The sequence below is a fragment of the Rissa tridactyla genome, chromosome 12 (genome assembly GCF_028500815.1).
Source record: "Rissa tridactyla isolate bRisTri1 chromosome 12, bRisTri1.patW.cur.20221130, whole genome shotgun sequence".
In the NCBI taxonomy this organism is placed as follows: Eukaryota; Metazoa; Chordata; class Aves; order Charadriiformes; family Laridae; genus Rissa; species Rissa tridactyla.
In genome coordinates this window covers 16,133,069-16,152,408 of record NC_071477.1, presented here as the reverse complement: position 1 = coordinate 16,152,408, position 19,340 = coordinate 16,133,069, and the positions used below count along the sequence as shown (strand labels likewise).

The 19,340-nt window shown below is 52.4% G+C and overlaps 1 protein-coding gene across 1 annotated transcript; it reads left to right on the top strand.

The window, feature by feature from the left end:
• Positions 1–8,688: 8,688 nt before the first annotated feature.
• On the top strand, positions 8,689–11,622 carry LOC128916578 (olfactory receptor 14A16-like). The gene is made up of 2 exons (XM_054218480.1): positions 8,689–9,584; positions 11,598–11,622. The coding sequence occupies exons 1-2, from the start codon at positions 8,689–8,691 to the stop codon at positions 11,620–11,622; spliced, it is 921 nt and encodes a 306-aa protein (XP_054074455.1).
• Positions 11,623–19,340: the final 7,718 nt, after the last annotated feature.

The following is a 19,340-nucleotide window of genomic DNA, read 5'->3' as shown; positions in this document are numbered from 1 at the left end:
GTCACCACCACAGGCCCGCTGGCATCTCGACGGTCCTTGGAGTTCAACGGTGTCCCGTTGATCCGTAGTTCTCAAGTGAGGGTGGTGAGGCTCCCAACTGGGGGCTGGCATGGCACTAGTTGGTTGGCACGTACACCACACAGGCAGCAGCAGGCAAATTTCCAGACACCCTGTTGGTCTGACGAAAGTCTGCACCAGCTTCTTGTCGGCCCGTAGGCGGCAAACCCCCTGACGGCTTGCAGAAAATTTAGCAAGCTTTGAGACAATTCTTTTTAGGTTCCAGTCTCTGAAACCCCTCTAGTGCTTTCATCATCTTTCTTATCATAGAATCTTAGACTAGTTTGGGTTGGAAAGGACCTTTAAAGGCCATAGCCATGGGCAGGGACAACTCCCACTAGACCAGGTTACTCAAAGATCCCATCCAACCTGGCCTCAAAACCTCCAGGGAAGAGGCATCCACAACTTCTCTGGGCAGCCAGTGCCAGTGTCTCACCACCATCAGAGTGAAAGATTTCTTCCCAATAGCGAAGGTAAATCTACCCTCTTTTAATGGAAAATTTGTCCAATTGCTACACTCCCTGACAAAGAGTTACTCTCCACCTTTTCTGTAGCCCTTTAGGGACTGGAAGGGACTCTAAGGTCTCCCCGGAGCCTTCTCTTCTCCAGGCTGGACACCCCCAACTCTCTCAGCCTGTCCTCATGGCAGAGGTGCTCCAGCCCTCGGATCGTCTTCATGTCCTCTGAACTCACTCCAACAGGTCCATGTCCTTCTTATATTGTGGGCCCCAGAGCTGGACGCAGGACTCCAGGTGGGGGTCTCACTACAGCGGAGCAGAGGGGGAGAATCACCTCCCTCAACCTGCTGGCCATGCTGCTCGTGATGCAGCCCAGGATGCAGTTGGCTTTCTGGGCTGTGGCACCCATCGCCAGCTCATGTTGAGCCTCTCAGCAGCCAATACACCCAAGGCCTTCTCCTCAGGGATGCTCTCAAGCCATTCTCTGCCCAGCCTGTAGTTGTGCCTGGGATTGCTGTGACCCAGTGCAGGACCTTGCACTCAGCCTTGTTGAACTTCATGTCGGTTGCACGGGCCCAGCTCTCCAGCCTGTTCAGGTCCCTCTGGATGGCATCCCTTCCCTCTAGCGTGTTGACCGCACCACACAGCTTGGTGTCATCAGCAAGCTTGTTGTGGTGCACGCAATCCTACTCTCCATGTTGCCAACCAAGATGTTGAACAGCACCGGTCCCAGTACCAACCCTTGAGGAACGCCACTCATCACTGCTCGCCACTTGGACATTGAGCCATTGACCGCAACTCTTTGAGTACAGCCATCCAGTCAATTCTGTATCCGTTGAGTGATCCTTCCACCAAATCCATGAGTCTCCAATTTAGAGACCAGGATGGTGAGCGGGATAGCGTCAAATTCTGTGCACAAGTCCAGGCAGATGATATCCGTTGCTCTTTCCTTATCCACAAATGCTGTAACACCATCATAGGAGACCATCATATTTGTCAGTCACGATTTGCCCTTAGTGAAGCCATATTGTCTGCCACCAGTCACCTCCTTATTTTCCATGGGCCTTAGCCAAGTTTCCAGGAGGAATCTCCTCCATGATCTTGCTGGGAAGGCCAGAGGTGAGACTGACCGGCCTGTAGTTCCTCAGATCTAACTATACTCCCTTTTCGAAAACAGGTGCTGTGTTTCCCCTTTTTCAGCCAGCAAGAACTTCACGAGTTCTCAAATGTGATGGGTAGTGGCTTGGTAACTTCATCTGCCAGTTCCTTCAGGACCCGCGGATTAATCTCATCAGGTCCCATGGACTTGAGCACCTTCAGCTTCCTTAGATGGTCTCGTACTTGATCTTCACCTGCTGTGGGCAGTACCTCATTCTCCCAGGCCCTGCCTTTGCCTGCTGTGACTTGGGAGGTGTGGCTAGAACCCTTGCCGGTGAAGACCGAGGCAAAGAAGTCATTGAGTACCTCAGCCTTCTCCATATCCCGGGTGACCAGGTCTCCCGTTTCCTTCCTGAGTGGGCGCACATTTTCCCTAGTCTTCCTTTTGTCACTGACATAGCTATAGAAGTTTTGCTTGTTGCCCTTGACGTTCCAGGCCACATTTAACTCCATCTGGGCTTTGGCTTGCTTAACCTGACCCCTGGCTGCTTGGACAATTTCCCTTTATTCCTCCCCGTCTACTTGTCCTTGCTTCCACCTTGCTTCCTTTTTCTTTGATTTACCCTTGGTAACTCCATGCTGATGGTTCTTGGACACGTTCTTCTGCTATTGGTGCCCAGAAATGTCCCCCAGGAAGACTCTCAGTGATGGCACACTGATCACCAAAGTGAGCTTGTACAGCCTGGGCTTCCCTGGGTTGCACTCTTGGCCTCTTGCACAGAGGAGTGCAAGACCGATTTTTCACTTCTCACAAGAGACCTCTGCCGATCCCATGACCTTTCAAAAGGGATATTCCAAAGAAACATCGATCTTCCCCTGCAACCTCATTACCACTAGTCTCCCTCTAATGCAGCGTGTTTACTTCCTCTAATCTTTCATATACTTACACTTATCCTGGTGCAACGGCCGTTTCTGCAGTCATCGTTTCAGACGCAGGCTGTCTAGGCAAAGGCCCTTTCCATTATTCTCCAGTTTTCTCCTGCCTTTGCTCTTTGCTCATTCAGATACCTCTCACCTGTGCTGCTGCTTTGAGCTTCTGGGATTAAAAGCTTGCCTGTCTTTACACACTCCAATTGTCTCCTAAGCCAGCTCTTTAATTGTGTTTAGATCTATTTTTTTGTCTCTACCTGCCTCAAATATTTCTCATTAAGATTTTCCCTTGCAGAAAGGCAAGCTCCTTAGTGGTAGCTTGTGCTTAGCGTATGATTACAGAGTCTATTTTATCGTTTATGAAAACTGATTATGCTTTACTTGTCTTTTCTGAGGAACAGGACAAATTCTCCTGTGCCCGTGTGCAGCCAGGTCTCTCAGCTGAGCAGGTGGGAGATGGTGCAATGGGGCTGTAACATCCAGCTGCAGAGGTCAGTGGAGAAGTCTGATGCAAGGAGCAGTGATGGAAGTCCCAGGTGGCCAACGCCAGAAATGGTGGGGTGTGGGAGGTGAGGAGCAAAGCTGTCCACACAGTGCTAGACCCCAAGGGACCGCTTTTCCTCCCTGTCCAGACCTCCTGAGGAGACACTCTGCATCACTGTCCCTTGGAGAATGCTTCTGTCACCTCTTCTTTACACTGAAAAGGAATAAAATATACCCTTGAAAAGCAAGAAATCGTTTTCATTAGATGCACTTGGAAACCTTCCACCTTAACTAAACTACAGAACCTCTCCAATTAGCTGTACTGCTCTTGAAGACTTGAAGAAAATTACAAAGAGAGAAATACCTTGTTAGGGCTTTCTGTCTTTTAATGAGCCCCACGGGGTATTTGCTGCTGGGTCCATGAGCCTCAGATCCTGAGAGAAGATTGAACAGAGTGCTCAAGAAATCAGAAGGAAAAACTCCAAGTACCTGGAAGCATTAATGAGCCCTCTGAGGGCCTTTACTGACAAGGCCTTCCCAGGGACTCGTTAGAGCAGATAAGTGGAGGCTGTGACTGCAGGTGGGCAAAGGCAGAGTGCAGGTGGCTGTGATGCTGAGCAAACCCTGGCTTGGTTTGATGCAGCAGAAAGGCCAAGCCCTCGCCCCCGGCCCTGGCAAGGCAGTTCCTGTCCCTCACTTGTGGCCCAGGGCTCTTCCTGGGGGCAGTGGGATGTGAGGGGGAGCAATGCCAAGGGTAGGAACATTCTGTGGCACCTCCTGGCCTCCCAAAGAAGGGGCAAGAACGAAACAAAGTCCTGAGCTTCAAATGAATCATCGACTCACACAATCATTTAGGTTGGAGAGGACCTTCAAGATCATTGAGTCTAACTGTAAACCTCACACTGCCACGTCCACCACTACACCACATCCCTACGTGCCACATCTCCACATCCCATAAACACCTCCAGGGATGGTGACTCAGCCTGGGCAGCCTGTTCCAGTGCTTGACAAACCTTTCAGTGAAGAAGTTTTTCCTACTATCCAATCTAAATCTCTCCTGGCACAACTTACAACCATTTCCTCTCTTCATATATCTCGTTACTTGGGAGAAGAGACAACACCCACCTCCCTATAACCTCCTTTCAGGAAGTTGTAGAGAGCGAGAAGGTCTTCAACCTCCTTTTCTCCAGGCTGAACACCCCCAGCTCCCTCAGCCGCTCCAGAACCTTCACCACCTTCGTTCAGCTTCTTTGGAAATGCTCCAGGACCTCAATGTCTTTCTTAAACTGAGGGGACCAAAACTGGACACAGCACTCGAGGTGGGACCTCAGCAGTGCATAGTACAGAGGTACAATCGCTTCCCGAGTCCTGCTGGCCACACTGGTCCTGATACAGGCCAGGATGCTGTTGGCCGCCTTGGCCACCTGGGCACACTGCTGGCTCATATCCAGCCGGCTGTCAACCAGAACCCCCAGGTCCTTTTCTGCCAGGCAGCTCTCCAGCTGCTCTTCCCCAAACTTGTAACGCTGCATGGGGTTGTTGTGACCCAAGTGTAGGACCCGGCACTTGGCCTTGTTGAACCTCATATCACTGGCCTCGGCCCATCGATCCAGCCTGTCCAGATCCCTCTGCAAAGCCTTTCTACCCTCAAGCAGGTCGACACTCCAGCACAACTTGGTGTCTCCTGCAAACTTACTGAGGGTGCACTCGAAACATTCATACAAATCATTGATAAAGACATGAAAAGGAACTGGCCCCAGTTGTAGGCCCTGGGGAACACCACGTGTGACCAGCTGCCAACTGCATTAAACCCTGTTCACCACCACTTTGGCCACTCTTTGGCCCAACCATCCAGCCAGGTTTTTACCAGCGAAGAGTATGCCTGCCCAAGCCCTGAGCAGGCAGTTTCTCCAGAAGAATGCTTTGGGAAATGGCTGTCAAAGACTTTCTCAAAGTTTAGGTAAAGAACATCCACAGCCTTTCCCTCCTCCACTAAGCGGGTCACCTTCTCATAGAAGGAGATCAGGTTTGTCAAGCAGGACCTGCCCTTCATACACCCATGCTGACTAGGCCTGATCACCTGGTTGTCCTCATGTGCCGCATGATGGCACTCAGGATGATCTGTTCCATAATCTTCCCCAGCACCGAGGTCAGACGACAGGCCTGTAGGTCCCCGGATCCTCCTTCTCTCCCTTCTTGTAGATGGGCATCTGATAAATGATGGAAAGGGGCTTGGTGAGCTTCTCCAAGAGCTCCCTCAGTACCTTTGGGTGGATCCCATCTGGCCCCATAGACTTGTCTATGTCTAGGTCCTGTAGCAGGTCCCTCACTAGTCCCCTTGGATTATGGGGGCTCCATGCTGCTCCCCATCCCTGTCTTCCAGCTCAGGGGCTGCGTACCCAGAGAACTACTGGTCTTACCGTTAAAGACTGAGGCAAAGAAGGTATGAAGTACCTCAGCCTTTTCCTCACCCATTATCACTATGTTTCCCGCTGCATCCAATAAAGGATGGAGATTCTCCTTAGCTCTCTTTGTGTTTCTAATGTAATTATAGAAACATTTTTTATTGTCTTTTACGGCAGTAGCCAGGTAAAGACCTAGATGGCTTTGGCCCCTCTAATTTTTTCCCTGCATAAGCTCACGACATCCTTGTGGTCCCCCTGAGTTGCCCGCCCCTTCTTCAAAAGGTCATAAACTCCTTTTTTCCCCAAGTTCAAGACAAAGCTCTCTGTTTGGCCAGGCTGGTCTTCTTCCCCACCAGCCTGGTTTTAGGCACATGGGGACGGCCTGCTCCTGTCCAGCCTTCCAGGACTCCTTTGCCCTTCAGGACTGCTTCCCAAGGGACTCCGTCAAACAGGCCTCTAAAAAGGGCAAACTAAGATAACCAGGTACAAAGCACAGAGAGTTATTGCCGTTAGGTGCTCCTGACGGTGGAGGAGAAGCCCAAAAGGAGGAGCTCCGTGACATTGGTATGGTTCAATATTTTGTATCCCAGCTGCAATGAGTAAGGTCAGATGGTCAGTGGAGGAAGCAATGCTTCAGGAGGTTAAAAAAAGATGAGACAGAGCAAAAGAATGTAGAAGGATGAGAAAAGAGGCTCATGGGGACATTCGGGCACAGGCTGGAAGGAAAACAGAAGAATGGAGAGGAGAATCAGCCGAGAACAAGAAGACATCCTTTTCTGCACAAAGAACAAACTTCTTATGGGACTTAGAGTAGGACTCCGCTATAAACAGTAGGTAAGTGATTGGATTTGGGCTCTTACCCAAGAGTCTCTTTACAGTCGATGGAGAAAAACATAGGGGTTTCTGAATTGTTCTTACTCTAGTCTATTTAAATACATCTTTTAGGATGGGCTAAAGGTAATTCTACTGAAAGATAAAACACCTCAGCAAAGTGGCTTTAACCTTTCATTAGGAGAAAAACAGAGAGAAAGCAGTATGGAGATGGTGACAAATGAGATGTGGGAAGTAAAGGTAAGCAGGAGAGACGGAGAAAAGGAGAAGGTTTGATTATCAGGGAAAACCAGAGCCAAAGAAGGCAAAGAGGAAAAGCCTGTGTTCTTCCTTCCATCCATTCTTGAACTTTGCCAGGTAGAACAGAAAGCTTTGTAAGCAGATTCCTCCTCAGTCACTGACAACTTTCTTGCTGAAAAACACTTTTGATAAAACATTCTGGCTGTCAGGGGGAAAAATAAAAGAAGATTTAAAAAGGCGACTCAGAAGAGGGGAAGAAACACAAGGAAAAACCTATGGGTTTGCTTCTTTCAGGAGCCTCACCTTTACCTTCTCGTCCCTGACTGTTACAGCCCTGACCAGCTCTTCCCTGTTTGTAAGGAGGAAGTCCTGCAGGGCACTTCACCTCATGGCATCACAGTCACCCTTGTAAGCAGGACATCCCCAGTGAGCTCCAAAACTCTCCTGTAAGGCTTGCACCTCACCGTGTTGCCCCTTCAGCAAATGCTGGGGTAGTTCAGGTCTGCCATGAGGACCAGGGCCTGCAAACATGAGGTTTCTTCCAGGTGACTAAAGAAGGCCTCATCTGCTTCCTCTTCCTGAGCAGGGGATCCATAGCAGACAGTCATCCACCCACCACAGCGGTGCCCATGTTCTGCCCTCTCGTGCTGGCCCTTCAGCTCTCAGTTGAGTCATCTTCCACCCCCAGGCAGAGCCACAGGTGTTCCTGCTGCTCTCTCCCAGAAAGGGCAACTTCCCCTCTGGGTCCAGACCTATGGCATGATCAGCACCGACCCCCAAGTTTCTCTAGGAGAGATATTTGTAGTGCCCTGCATCTCCTCATGCTCTTCTCTTGTGAGAGGCACCCCAGTCAAGATGAGCCAGCTGCATGCGAACATTAAATGCTGAGCAAACGGTGCTTCAGTCCATGGGGACTTTGTGAAACTGGGATTCGGCCAACAGTAGTCACTTGAAGTTTTACAAGGAGAAGTGGCCAGTCCTGCATCGGTGTGTGCCGGGGGGAAAGGGGAGAATAAGCCCATCCATCAGGACAGGCTGGGACCTGACCGGCTGAGCAGAGGCTCTGAGGAGAAGGACCTGGGCCTGGGCACTACAAGCCAGTAGAGTATGGACACTATGAACAAGGCCAAGCTGCATTAGGAGGAACGTGGGCCACCCAGACAACCTGAGTTCTCGTCCCCCTCAGCTCAGCACCGGTGTGGCCCCACACACATGGCTGTGTCCCAGTGTGTTGCTCCCCATTTCTGAGAAGTAGTGATGGACTAGAGAGTGTCGAGTGGAGGTCTGCCAAGGTGGGGTTGGGGACCTAGTGCACACGACCTGTGTGGGGTGGCTGAGGGACCTGGAGTTCTTCACCCCAGCACTGGGGGGGCTCCAAGCAGTATAGCAGTAGCCTGAGAGTGCTTGAAGGCTGCTTTCAGAGGTGACGGACCTTTTCTTTCTCGTAAGGTACAGCACGAGAAAGAAATAACGACGCAACCTTCATCTGGGGAGGTCCAGACTGCACAGGAAGAAAAAGAAATGTCACTCAAAGGGCAGTGCTGTGCTGTAACAAGTCACCCAGAGGGAGACGGGATCAGCCCGAGGCTTTGTGTTTCAAGGAGCAGCCAGGGAGGATGGAGAGATATCTGTAAAGGAAGGAAGATGCTGAGGGGAGAGCAAGGTGTGGTAGCAGGGTGGGTGTCTACAGCCTGCAGAGAAAGAGGTGCAGGTGTGGGACACTGCAGGACAGCCTGTGGTGGAGCTGACAGAGGGATGAAGAAAGTCTGAAACGCACCAACAGAGATGAGCTCTTTCTGCCCTCGGCTACGGCTGCTGTCTCTGCCACTGATGCCTATGAGGAAGCACTTTATCCTGACACCATTAGCGTCTCATTGCCTCCCCTTCCCCGCCCAAGAGCCTGGGAGCTCTTGTTCCACACTCCTACCGTTGGCATTGAGCATCCCCACATCACACTGCCCCAGGAAGAGCCCGGAGTTACTTCTGAGGGACAGGATCTCCCTTCCCAGGGGCTGGGGGTCGCGGCTTGGCCCTTTGCCTGAATGTAACCCATCCAGGCTTACTCCAAATCTATTCCGCCTTTACATTCCCTTTGCCTCTCTGCCACCAGTTGACACCAGTTGTGTCCTAATTTTTCCCTGTGTTTTTCCTTCTTTGCACAGAGCCCCCATGACAAGAAACAGCAAATGTCCAACAGCAGCTCCATCACCCAGTTCCTCCTCCTGGCATTCGCAGACACGCGGGAGCTGCAGCTCTTGCACTTCTGGCTCTTCCTGGGCATCTACCTGGCTGCCCTCCTGGGCAACGGCCTCATCATCACCGCCGTAGCCTGGGACCATCACCTCCACACCCCCATGTACTTCTTCCTCCTCAACCTCTCTGTTCTTGACCTGGGCTCCATCTCCACCACTCTCCCCAAATCCATGGCCAATTCGCTGTGGGATACAAGGACCATTTCCTCCTCAGGATGTGCTTCCCAGCTTTTTTTCTTTTTGTTTTTTATGTCAGCTGAGTATTTTCTTCTCACCGTTATGGCCTACGACCGCTACGTGGCCATCTGCAAACCCCTGCACTACGGCACCCTCCTGGGCAGCAGAGCTTGTGTCCACATGGCAGCAGCTGCCTGGGGCAGTGGCTTTCTCACTGCTCTGCTGCACACGGCCAATACATTTTCACTGCCCCTCTGCCAGGGCAATGCTATTTACCAGTTCTTCTGTGAAATCCCCCAGATCCTCAAGCTCTCCTGCTCACACGCCTACCTCAGGGAAGTTGGGCTTCTTGTGGTCAGTGTCTGTTTGGGCTTTGGTTGTTTTGTTTTCATCGTGGTGTCCTATGTGCAGATCTTCAGGGCCGTGCTGAGGATCCCCTCTGAGCAGGGACGGCACAAAGCCTTTTCCACGTGCCTCCCTCACCTGGCCGTGGTCTCCCTGCTTGTCAGCACTGCAGTGTTTGCCCACTTGAAGCCCCCCTTCCTCTCCTCCCCATCCCTGGATCTGGTGACAGCAGTTCTGTACTCCGTGGTGCCTCCAGCAGTGAACCCCTTCATCTACAGCATGAGGAACCAGCAGCTCAAGGATGCAGTGTGGAAACTGATAACTGGATGCTTTCAGAGGCATTAAACTGCTTGTCGTCTTCTGCAAATCACTCCTAATGGACCTCATTGCAGGTTGGTTTTGGTTGTGAGTTTGGGGTATTTTTGCTTTGTTTTCTATATTATAATATTGTCCACAGAGAAATGTCATTATTTGTGCCATTTCTAATTACGTATTTATCCACCTTCTGTGTGACCCAGAGACTGTGTAAAGGAGGAGCCACCCTCCCTCTCTGTTTTAACAAAATAAAGGACCTTCCAATGAATTATTTGTCTGAGATCCTTCCTTTGAGACCTTCTCTAGAGCTGCAGGGGCAGATCCTGCGTGCAGAGCTGGAGGGGAAAAGAGTCCCGGCACCGGAGCACTGTCAAGGAGCACTGTCAAGGAGCACCAGCGCTTGGTCTTCCCAGAGCTGCTCCCTTTCCACTTCAGCGCTCTCCTTCTTAGCTCCTCTCTTGGTATAAGGCTTGAGTGCTCTTGAAGCTTGGTGACAGTTTTGTTGTGTGGTGGTCCTGTGGCTGCAGGCAGGGACAGGGAATGAGCACTTCTGTGACAGAGCTGGCCTCCAAAACAGCATTTCCATCATAACGAGGGGATCGCGTCAGGGCTCAGGTCTCGTCCCAAAATGCCTCTCAAGCACACGGCCAGTAACGTGCCCAGGAGAAGGAACATCAGTGAAGAGCAAACGTGAGTGAGTGCGCAGGGTGGGAGCACACAGCAGTGTCCTTGCACAGCCAGGCTCCTGGGAGGGACATGAAGGTCTGGGGGGTGCTGGGATAAACCTGAGTGAGCACAAATGCCATCAGCTGTTCCTAGAGGTGCCTTGAAGGCCTGTGGGACAGTGTCTGGAGGTCAGTGCACGTAGAGTGTCCTGGTTGGAGGTAAAACAGAACTGATTTTCTTTTCAGTTAAGCCTCTTGTAACTCTCTGAAGCTGCGTATGTTGCATATGCAATATGAACTGTGGCGTATTCCTTTTGGTTACGCCCTGGTCTGGTGTCAGTTTTATCTTGCAGGCGGTGGGCATCTAGGTACCTAGGGCATCTAATACCCTTTTGGTATTTATCTGTTGCTATTAAGCAGCAGGTTGTTGGACCTTGTAGTTTTCCTTGTATACTCTTGTATACTTTCCTTGTATACCCAGTAGTTTTCCTTGTATACTCTGTATTTATCCACCGCTTTCTGCTTGCAACTTGTTTTCTGCAGGCCGCTGATAACTATCTTCTTTAGACCCTTCTTGACGTCTGTAGATGGCTCTGGTCCTTTCCAGCAACGTTAACCCAGTTACAGTTATTCAGTGATAACAACGTGTCAGAACCGATTCCTTTCGTGGTGGGAAATACATTGCTGGGCTTGCACGGATCGTGCTGTTCAGTATTTAATCCTTGTAATCGCTGGGTTACACCTCAGGCCTCTGGATACGTGTGTCTTGCTCAAACCGATGGTGAAATGAGTTGCAAGCGCAGATCGAGCTTTTTTTTTTAATCTTTTGTACTGTGTAGCAAGTAACTGTGCCTCAGAGGCACCTGAGAACTGACAAACTGGTTATTTAATCTTCCCAATGCTCTGACCTACATCACAGTGGGCTGATGGCCTTCAGTGAAATGGGCTTTAGAGTGTCCTTGTTCTTGACCTTGGATCATGGAAGGGTCACGTTTTGGGGCAGCAAACCTGTCCTGCTACATCCAGTCTTTAACAGGATGAGAATTTTTTGTCAATTTGAAAGCGTATATGCTATAGCCAGGATCATCAAAGCAATGTTACGAACAGTAGGAGACAGCACTGGAGCATTTCAGAATTACAACGTTCTTTGTAAGTAATCCCAGAACTGAAAAAAACCAACCACTTTATGCTCCAGATCTAGCAACTGACACGGGATTATCCAACAGATAACTAGTCCAAGGCGGCAGCTAGATAAAGTCATAGGGAGATCTGAAAACAAAAGGGAGTCAGACTGCCATCCGCGCGTGCCGTCTGTAAGCAGTATGTGGGTCGCACTCCTAGAAATCGCGTAAATGTACATTTCTGAACAGAAATGAAAACGACAATATTCCTACAATACACCAAAACCAGGTACCAGTGCGGAAGCGCACACTTCTATATACAATTCAACCAAGCTTTAACGTAAAGTGTTCTGTACAAGATTGAGAATCACAGAACAGTTCCGGTTGGAAGGGACCTTACAGACCATTCAGTGCCACCCCCCTGCCCTGGGCAGGGACACCTCTGCTGCGTGAAAAGGGACAAAGCGGTTTTGGCGGAAGATAACCCCCCTTGCGTTCTGACACTCCTCACCCAGGTGGGAGGCCGGGTGCGGCTGGGTTTAAATTCTGAGTGATGCCCAATTCGCCACGATCAGTCCAGTCGCGTTTAATATGTATTAAACTGTTACGGTTTGGATACGCTAACAGTGGACCGCACCTTCAGTCTAGTCGTGCTCCTGAACTAGCACGGCCTCTCTCGAGTCTTTGGTCACGTTCAGCGAGAAACCGAAACGACCGGCTACTTAAACAGTGCAGTTTATTTAAACAACAGATATAGAGGTTCTTAGGATTGCCGGTGATAAATACGCTGTCTGCAAAGCACGTGCAAATAAAGGTGTTGTTAAGTACACAAAACACGCGACAAAGTTATAAACAATACGGCCTGGCTATAAATGCAGGAGAGAGATTCTCTAGAGAGATTTCTAAGTTCCCCGAGGACACACTCGGTATATTCTGACTCTTACCCAAAGGCGCCCCTATGGGGGGAAGAAAGGCCCAGCCCGTCGACTGGTCCCGGACGTCACTGATGGAGTTCTCCTTGACTGGTTCGTGATGGTGTCTTCCCCGATATCCCCCCTCTCTCGGGCTATTTTTATACTATTTTTTTATCTTCAACGTGGAGTTTGAGTGACTTTAGTCATTAACACTTTTACTAGGATTGGTGTACTCAAGGAGGAGTGGTCTCACCTTGGAAGCAGGTAGCCTCCGGGATGGAGGCGTGTTTTGGTACATTGTAATGAGCAAAGTTCGCACAAAGGACACCATTTGATCAACATTTGATGAAATGTTGGCTCAGGGTAGAGAGTAGGCAGCTTATCAGTTCTGTAGCAGCATCTCGTTCCCGTATCTGCTCTTCGTCACAAGGCAAGGCCACGGAATGATCGCGTTCCGTTCCATTCCTCCTGTAGCTTCGCAAACAACCTTGTATACGGAACCGCAGATGTCGCATTCTTCGCATGCCAGCTGTGGCTGTATTCTACCTCAGAAGCCTTTTGATTTTATAACTTTCCTTAATGTCTAAACAATGCTATATTTAGGCCATTTTAGTAATTATTCAACAATGTGCCACCGCCTCCCGGCACTCGCTTTCTCACCCCCCCTCCGGAGCCAAACTGCTCAAAACTCATCCCTCAGATGGAATTAAAAAAAAAAAATCACTCAGCGCTGAAACAGCCACCTCTGGTTCTTTTTTGAAAAGGAAACAGCCCCCGGGTTTTGTTGGTTAAAAACTCCCCGTCCTCCCAGCTGGCAGGGCTGCCGCTGACTCCGGCCTTCCTGGGAGGCCCGTCTTCGTTTTCGGAAGGCAGCCGCTTTCCCTTGGGAATCCTTAAGGGCTAGATAAAAACGTTACTTTGAGGTTTCTTTGGAAAAATACAAGCCTTGAGAAGCCAAAGGAGAACGTTCCCACCCGCCTTCTGCTCTGGGGAAAGGAGCTGATGGAGGCCCAGACCTGAGCATTGGTCCTTTCCAGAGAAAAACAGAACCAAAATACAGACTTTTATTTTTTTTCCCCCTCTAATGGACATGAAGATTCAACAAAAATTAAACAAAGCCATGAAAATGTGGTGGCCCGGAAACAAAACAAAACAAAAAAAAAAAAACAAACCAGCCTTTTTTATACCGTCGGTAGAGACAAGACGCCTTTCTTTCCATTTCCTCCCTTCAACTAATCAAACTCTCCACGTTCCCTCCCAAATGCCACGTTAATTTATGCAAATGAGCACCAATTAATAAAATAAACATGCAACGGGTGCTTGAAATAGGACCGAGACGCCTCACGGCCACCCAACACCTTTAACCACCCCGATTCTGCTGCCCCGGAACCAGCGCAACGAGTTTTAAAGCCTTTAATGATCGCGCAAAAAGCTGGAGCGGGGCAAGAACTTGAAAACTCACCAACCAAATTTAAGAAGTAAACGAAAATCCACACACGAAAACTAACCTTATCTTTACCAAAAGGGCGCTGCAGTCCAGATCTTAAACGCTGCGCACCACCAGCAGGGAAACACGCTGTTAAATAGGATGACCCTTTTGGGGCCATTTCCCCCATTCCCTCTCTTTTTAGACTTGCGTGCCTTAAACGTGCCTTAAATGTGCCTTAAACGTGTTTAAGGTTCAACCTTAAGGTGTTTCAGTTTTAAACACCTTAAAGGTGTTTAAATGCTCGTCAGCTGTCCCTTGTTCCCGTGAAAGCCAAACCAGGCACACAGTGATGGCAGGACGACCAGAGCATCTGCCCAAGAAAGGCAGAAGAGCGCCTTACCGTGTCTCTCGGCCCCTGGAGTCACGCGATTGCCACCTTTATCCCACTGCTGCTTAAACAGGTTGTGCTCTACCTCCAGCTGCTGCTCTCCTGCTCCCTCCATGGCTTCGATGCTCAAATCTGAAAGCAGTGAGCAAGGGAAGTGGTCTGTAAAGGCACAGTCATTATGGCCTGTGGTGGGCTGAGGAAGCATTCAACCCGTGAAAATACAGACTCTTTCAGCCAGGGGGACAAGAATGTGCCAAAGTGAAAGGCTGTGTATGCTTGGGGCCGAGTGTCACCCAGGGAAGAAAACGCACATTGCAGCAGCCAAAATGCCCCTTCCAAATACGGGGTTGGGTTTGGTGTACAAGAAGGACTGTTTCCAGCTGCCACAGAAAGCGTTACCCTGAAGGGTAATACACTTAAGGCAAAACAAATCCACAAACCAAGCCCCTCCAAGCCCATAACCATCTTCACAAACACCGCTTCAGGAGCACAGCTTAAAACTGGTGGAAAGCTGCCTCCTACCTCAACCCCCCCACCTTCAGCTGTCTGACTCCTTGTCTGACTCCTTGTGGGAGTGGGGTGTCTCTGAGGGTGCCAGGGATAATTTAGACGTTTCCCGAGAGCGGTTCCCGAAGGTTTCCGAAGGGCAAACTTTGGCCTGCTTAGGAGCATGGTTGAGAGTGTCCCTTGGGGGACAGTCCTGAAGGGCAAAGGTGCCCAGGAAGGCTGGTCTCACTTCAAGGAGGAACTCCTAAAAAGCTCAGGAGAAGGCCACATCCCCAAGTCCCAGAAAACGAGCAGACAGGGAAGACGACCAGTAAATTATCCACGAGCAAGCAATGTGCCCTTGTCGCCAAGGCGGCCAACGGAATTCTGGGCTGCACAGGGAAGAGTGTGGCCAGCAGGTCCAGGGAGGTCATTCTCCCCCTCTACTCTGCACTGGTGAGGCCACAACTGGAGTACTGTGTCCAGTTCTGGGCTCCCCAGTTCAAGAGAGACAGGGAACGGCTGGAGAGAGTCCAGCGCAGGGCAACAAAGACGATGGAGGCATTGGAGCATCTCCCTTATGAGGAAAGGCTGAGAGAGCTGGGACTCTTTAGCCTGGAGAAGAGAAGGCTGAGGGGAGACCTTATTAATGTTGCCAAGTATCTAAAGGGTGGGTTTAAAGAGGATGGAGACAGACTCTTTTCAGTGGTTCCCAGTAACAGGTGATGGGCACAAGGACCCTTGGGGCCTCCCTGTAGGGCTGCCTACACTTTCTGCATTCCTTGTGCAGTGGAAAGGGTCCCCTTCTTGACCTCTCCTGTCAGGGGACACTACACCCAGGAATCAGCAGCTCTCTGCCGTTTGGCAGGACTCGGAGCGAACCCACCTTCTGCAGCCTTAAACCCCTCCCCTGAGCAGCCCGTGGGGGCGAGCAGCCCGTGCAGAGCAGGGTCGGGAGAACTGGACCTGGCGAAGCAAAGCTCCTGCTGCGCTGGTGGATGAGCCTGGGACCCCCGGCTCTGCAGCGCAGTCGGGGCTCTGCCCCTTATCTCAGCCCTTTGCCGGCCAGGGCTGCTGCGGGGGCACCAAAACTCTTCATTCCTGCACCTGTGAGCAAAAAATAAACAAGTCATTTCCCCAGCCAATGGTGAGAGTGCTCATCCCTCCTCCTCCCCCCTCACCTCCTCCTTTCGCCAGTGGGCAGCAACCCCACTCCCGACACCAACCTGGGGGGGATTCTGCATCTCTGGGGCCTCAGCCCAGAGAGAATTTTCATCCCGAGCCAGCCTGTCCCGTGGAGAAGGGGCAATAAAGAGCAGGTCACAGACAACCTCCCATCGGCACGTTTGCTGGCAGAAGAATGCAAGCACCAAATAAAGACATTTTCAAAAAACGAGCAGTACTATGTTTTCCATTCTCCTTGAGCAAAAGAGTTTTGCTGAAGTGTTTTCCCCTTCTGGCAACAACCAAAGTTCCATATTTTGGCTGGGGCAGGCAGCAGGGCTGAGGACCCTCCGCTTGCCTCGGCAGCGGCACCTCGTCCCGGCTTGTTGAGACCCCCCCCGCTGCCACCCCCCGTCCCGTCCCGGTTGTCCCCCGCCCGCCTCAGCCCTGACACATGCCAGCCAGCGGGGCTGGCACCAAGGAGCGCGTCCCGCAGCCTCCACCCCACCGCTGAGGGCGATGCCTTCCCCTCCCAGCCCGCGGGGGGCTCGGCAGCACCTTGGGAAGCCTGACCCACCGGGCACTCGGCCCCCGCCTTGCCCTGGCACCTTTCCTCCGAGCCAAGGCACCGGGGCTTTCCCTTCATTGCTCCCTGCAGCTCCTCGCAACTCCTTTGCGCTCCCCACAACTCACTGCCGGGCACAAAAAGATGCCCCCAGTCATCCCCGCAAATATTTTATTGCTGACTTCCCACTTGCCCCCCACCTTGCCCCTTCTGCTCGATTGCTCTTTAAGCAGACCTTTCCCCAAACCCGCCCAACACCACCCTCGTTACCCAGCTCATCTGGGATTGTTACAGCTCTGCTGAAGTTAATGCCCTCCCAACACCATCATCTTGGGGCACTCGCTACAAACTCACCAACACCAGGGGTGAGCTCAACTCAAGCCACAAGGAGGAAAGCTCTCGCAGGAAGGGTCTCAGCATGCGGGGGGGAAGGGAGAAGGATGGCTTTGGGCAGCAGGATCCGAGTGGAGACCGGGTGCAGGCTGCTCCCTGCAGCGCCTGACCCTGGGACAGCCCGGACACCTGCGAGTCCCTGGCTGAAGCCTCTGTGTCCAGGGGAGCCTTGACAGCCGGGGGGGCACGGACAGCTCGGCTCCGCCAGCCGACACCCACCGGACACACACACACAGCCCCGACCCAGCCACACGGAGAGAGGGGACCCCGCATCGCCCCCCGACTCCGCACCCCAGGCAGCGGCCCCTCCGCAGCCCGGCCCCCACAGCCCGACCCCCGCCCGGGCAGCCTCCCCCAGGGACAGGAGCAGCACGGCGGGGCGCCGCCGCCCGCAACCCCCATGGCCGGCAGCGCTCCCCGACCGCCTCCGCGGGGAGGGCACCACGCCCCGGCCGCCGCTAATGAGGCGCTAATGAGCCGCGGCTAATGAGGGGGCGGGCGGGGCCGCGGCTCCCGAGCGCCCGGCGGCAGCCCCGTGCCCGCAGCCCCGGCCCCCCGCGGCTCCCCGCATCCCGCACCCCCGGCCCGCACGGCATCGCCCCCCCTCGCCACTCTGCCGGCACCCACGGCTCCCCGCACCCCGACACCCTGCGCCCACCGCACCCCTGCACCAGCTCCCTCTCCCCAAAGCCCCCCGCAGCCTGCGCTGCCCCCTCCACGGCTCGCCCCGAGTGGGGACCAGGGCCCGGGGCCGCTGCCGGCAGCAGGAATGCCGGAGGGCAAGGAGGGCTTTGCTCCGGGCTTCGGCTCTGGGCACGGCCCCGGGTAAAGCACGGCAGGACCAGAAGCAAAGACCCGAGCGTGGGGAGGTTCGCACCATTAAACATCAGCCCCTGCAGCTCCAAAACCTTCTCCCCTCATCCTTGTACCAGCCATTCCCAAGGATGTCATGGCCCTCGGCTGATCAGTTTGCATTTTGCAGCTCTACGGCCCCATCCTGGCTTGTGCCCCGTCCCTCCCTTTCCTTTCCCTCCAGCAGCAAGGCCAGCAGCAGGTTTCCTGCCTGCTTTGATGGCATCACGGCAGAGACCATGCTTGGCTGGGGACCCCTTTGGTCTTGGGGACCCCACTCCCCAGCAGCCCATGAACCCTGCTGGTGCCCAGGGACGTCCCTTTCATCAGCCGCACCCCATCTGTGCACAGGGACCCCCGGGGTGGCCGTGCCACTACCCCCAGCCGCCTCCAGCGCCGCCATCCCCGAGACACTGGAACCACAACTCTGCAAAGGCCGCGGCTCCCAAGAAATGCACACAGAGCTTGGGTGTGAAAAACAGGAACACAACTCTTTATTAACAACAACACAACTACCTACAACTCTTAACAACCAGTAACAACTCTTACAACTCTTAACAACTCTGAACAACTAACAAAAATATTAACAACTAACAAAACTATTAACAAACAACAAAACTATTAACAAACTGTAGACAAGTATTTACAACACAAATCCACACACGAAAACTAACCTTCTCTCTACCAAAAGGGCGCTGCAGTCCAGATCTTAAACGCTGCGCACCACCAGCAGGGAAACACGCTGTTAAATAGGATGACCCTTTTGGAGCCATTTCCCCCATTCCCTCTCTTTTTAGAGCGGGGGCGACCGCGTCTTCTTGAATCCTCAAAGCGCAGCCGCTGCCCGGATGCGGAGAAAAAGCTGGGGGGTTTTCAGAAAAATGGTAAAAACTGGCCTCGGGGTTGGTTTGGTGTCAGTTCCCAGGTGTTATGGGAGGAGGTCAGCGGAATGCGGGGGCTTTTGTGGCTTCGCCACCCTTTAGAAGAGCTCCCGGGGCCCTTTTAAACACCAGCTTTGGGGCGATGGGATCTCATGTGGGCGTTTCTCCCCTGGATCTTCTCAAACACCCTGAAAGTTAGAAAAGAAAGGCATTTTTAAGTCTTTGGCCGTTTTTGTAAATTTGTGAGACCAAGCTCCGTTATTCCTCCTTTTGGGAACTCTTACGCTTTGCTGCGTGGTACGACAGAGTTTCCGACGTCGGTGGTTCAACAGGACAGATCGTGGGCGATTAACATATTAGAATTAATTGGGCCATCGCTTAAAATGAGGCTGAATTGAAACGCGAGGCATTTTGCTCGGCGCGAGCGAGTGGAGCGGGGAAGCCTCAGGCCCCAAATCCTCACGGAAATTGAGGGGTTTTTGGTCAAAAAGGAGACGCGCTGGGATTCTTGCACAAGGGAGGGCCACCGCTCTGAACCTCAGGGCTCGGTGGAGGGTCTCCCCGACTCCGAAAACACACATTTTTGGGGGGTTGAAAGTCAATGAAAACCGCCAAGCGGCCCCGGGGCAAGGGGAATCCTCCAGCTGCCCTCCCCCGCTGCCCCCACGGCTGCTTTTTGAGCCCCAAAACAGCCGCTTTTGAGAAGAAAAAGGAAGAGCTGACCTTCCACACTCGCCGCAGGGGAAAAATCCCGGATCTCCGGCGCCGCCGTCCCAGCACCAGGAAGCACCGGCATTGATGGAGGAGCTGCCGCCGTTGCAGGGGTTCTCTTCCTGACTCCCCAACTTTGGATTTTCCTTGGGGATGATGTGCCGCCTCTTCTTTGCACTG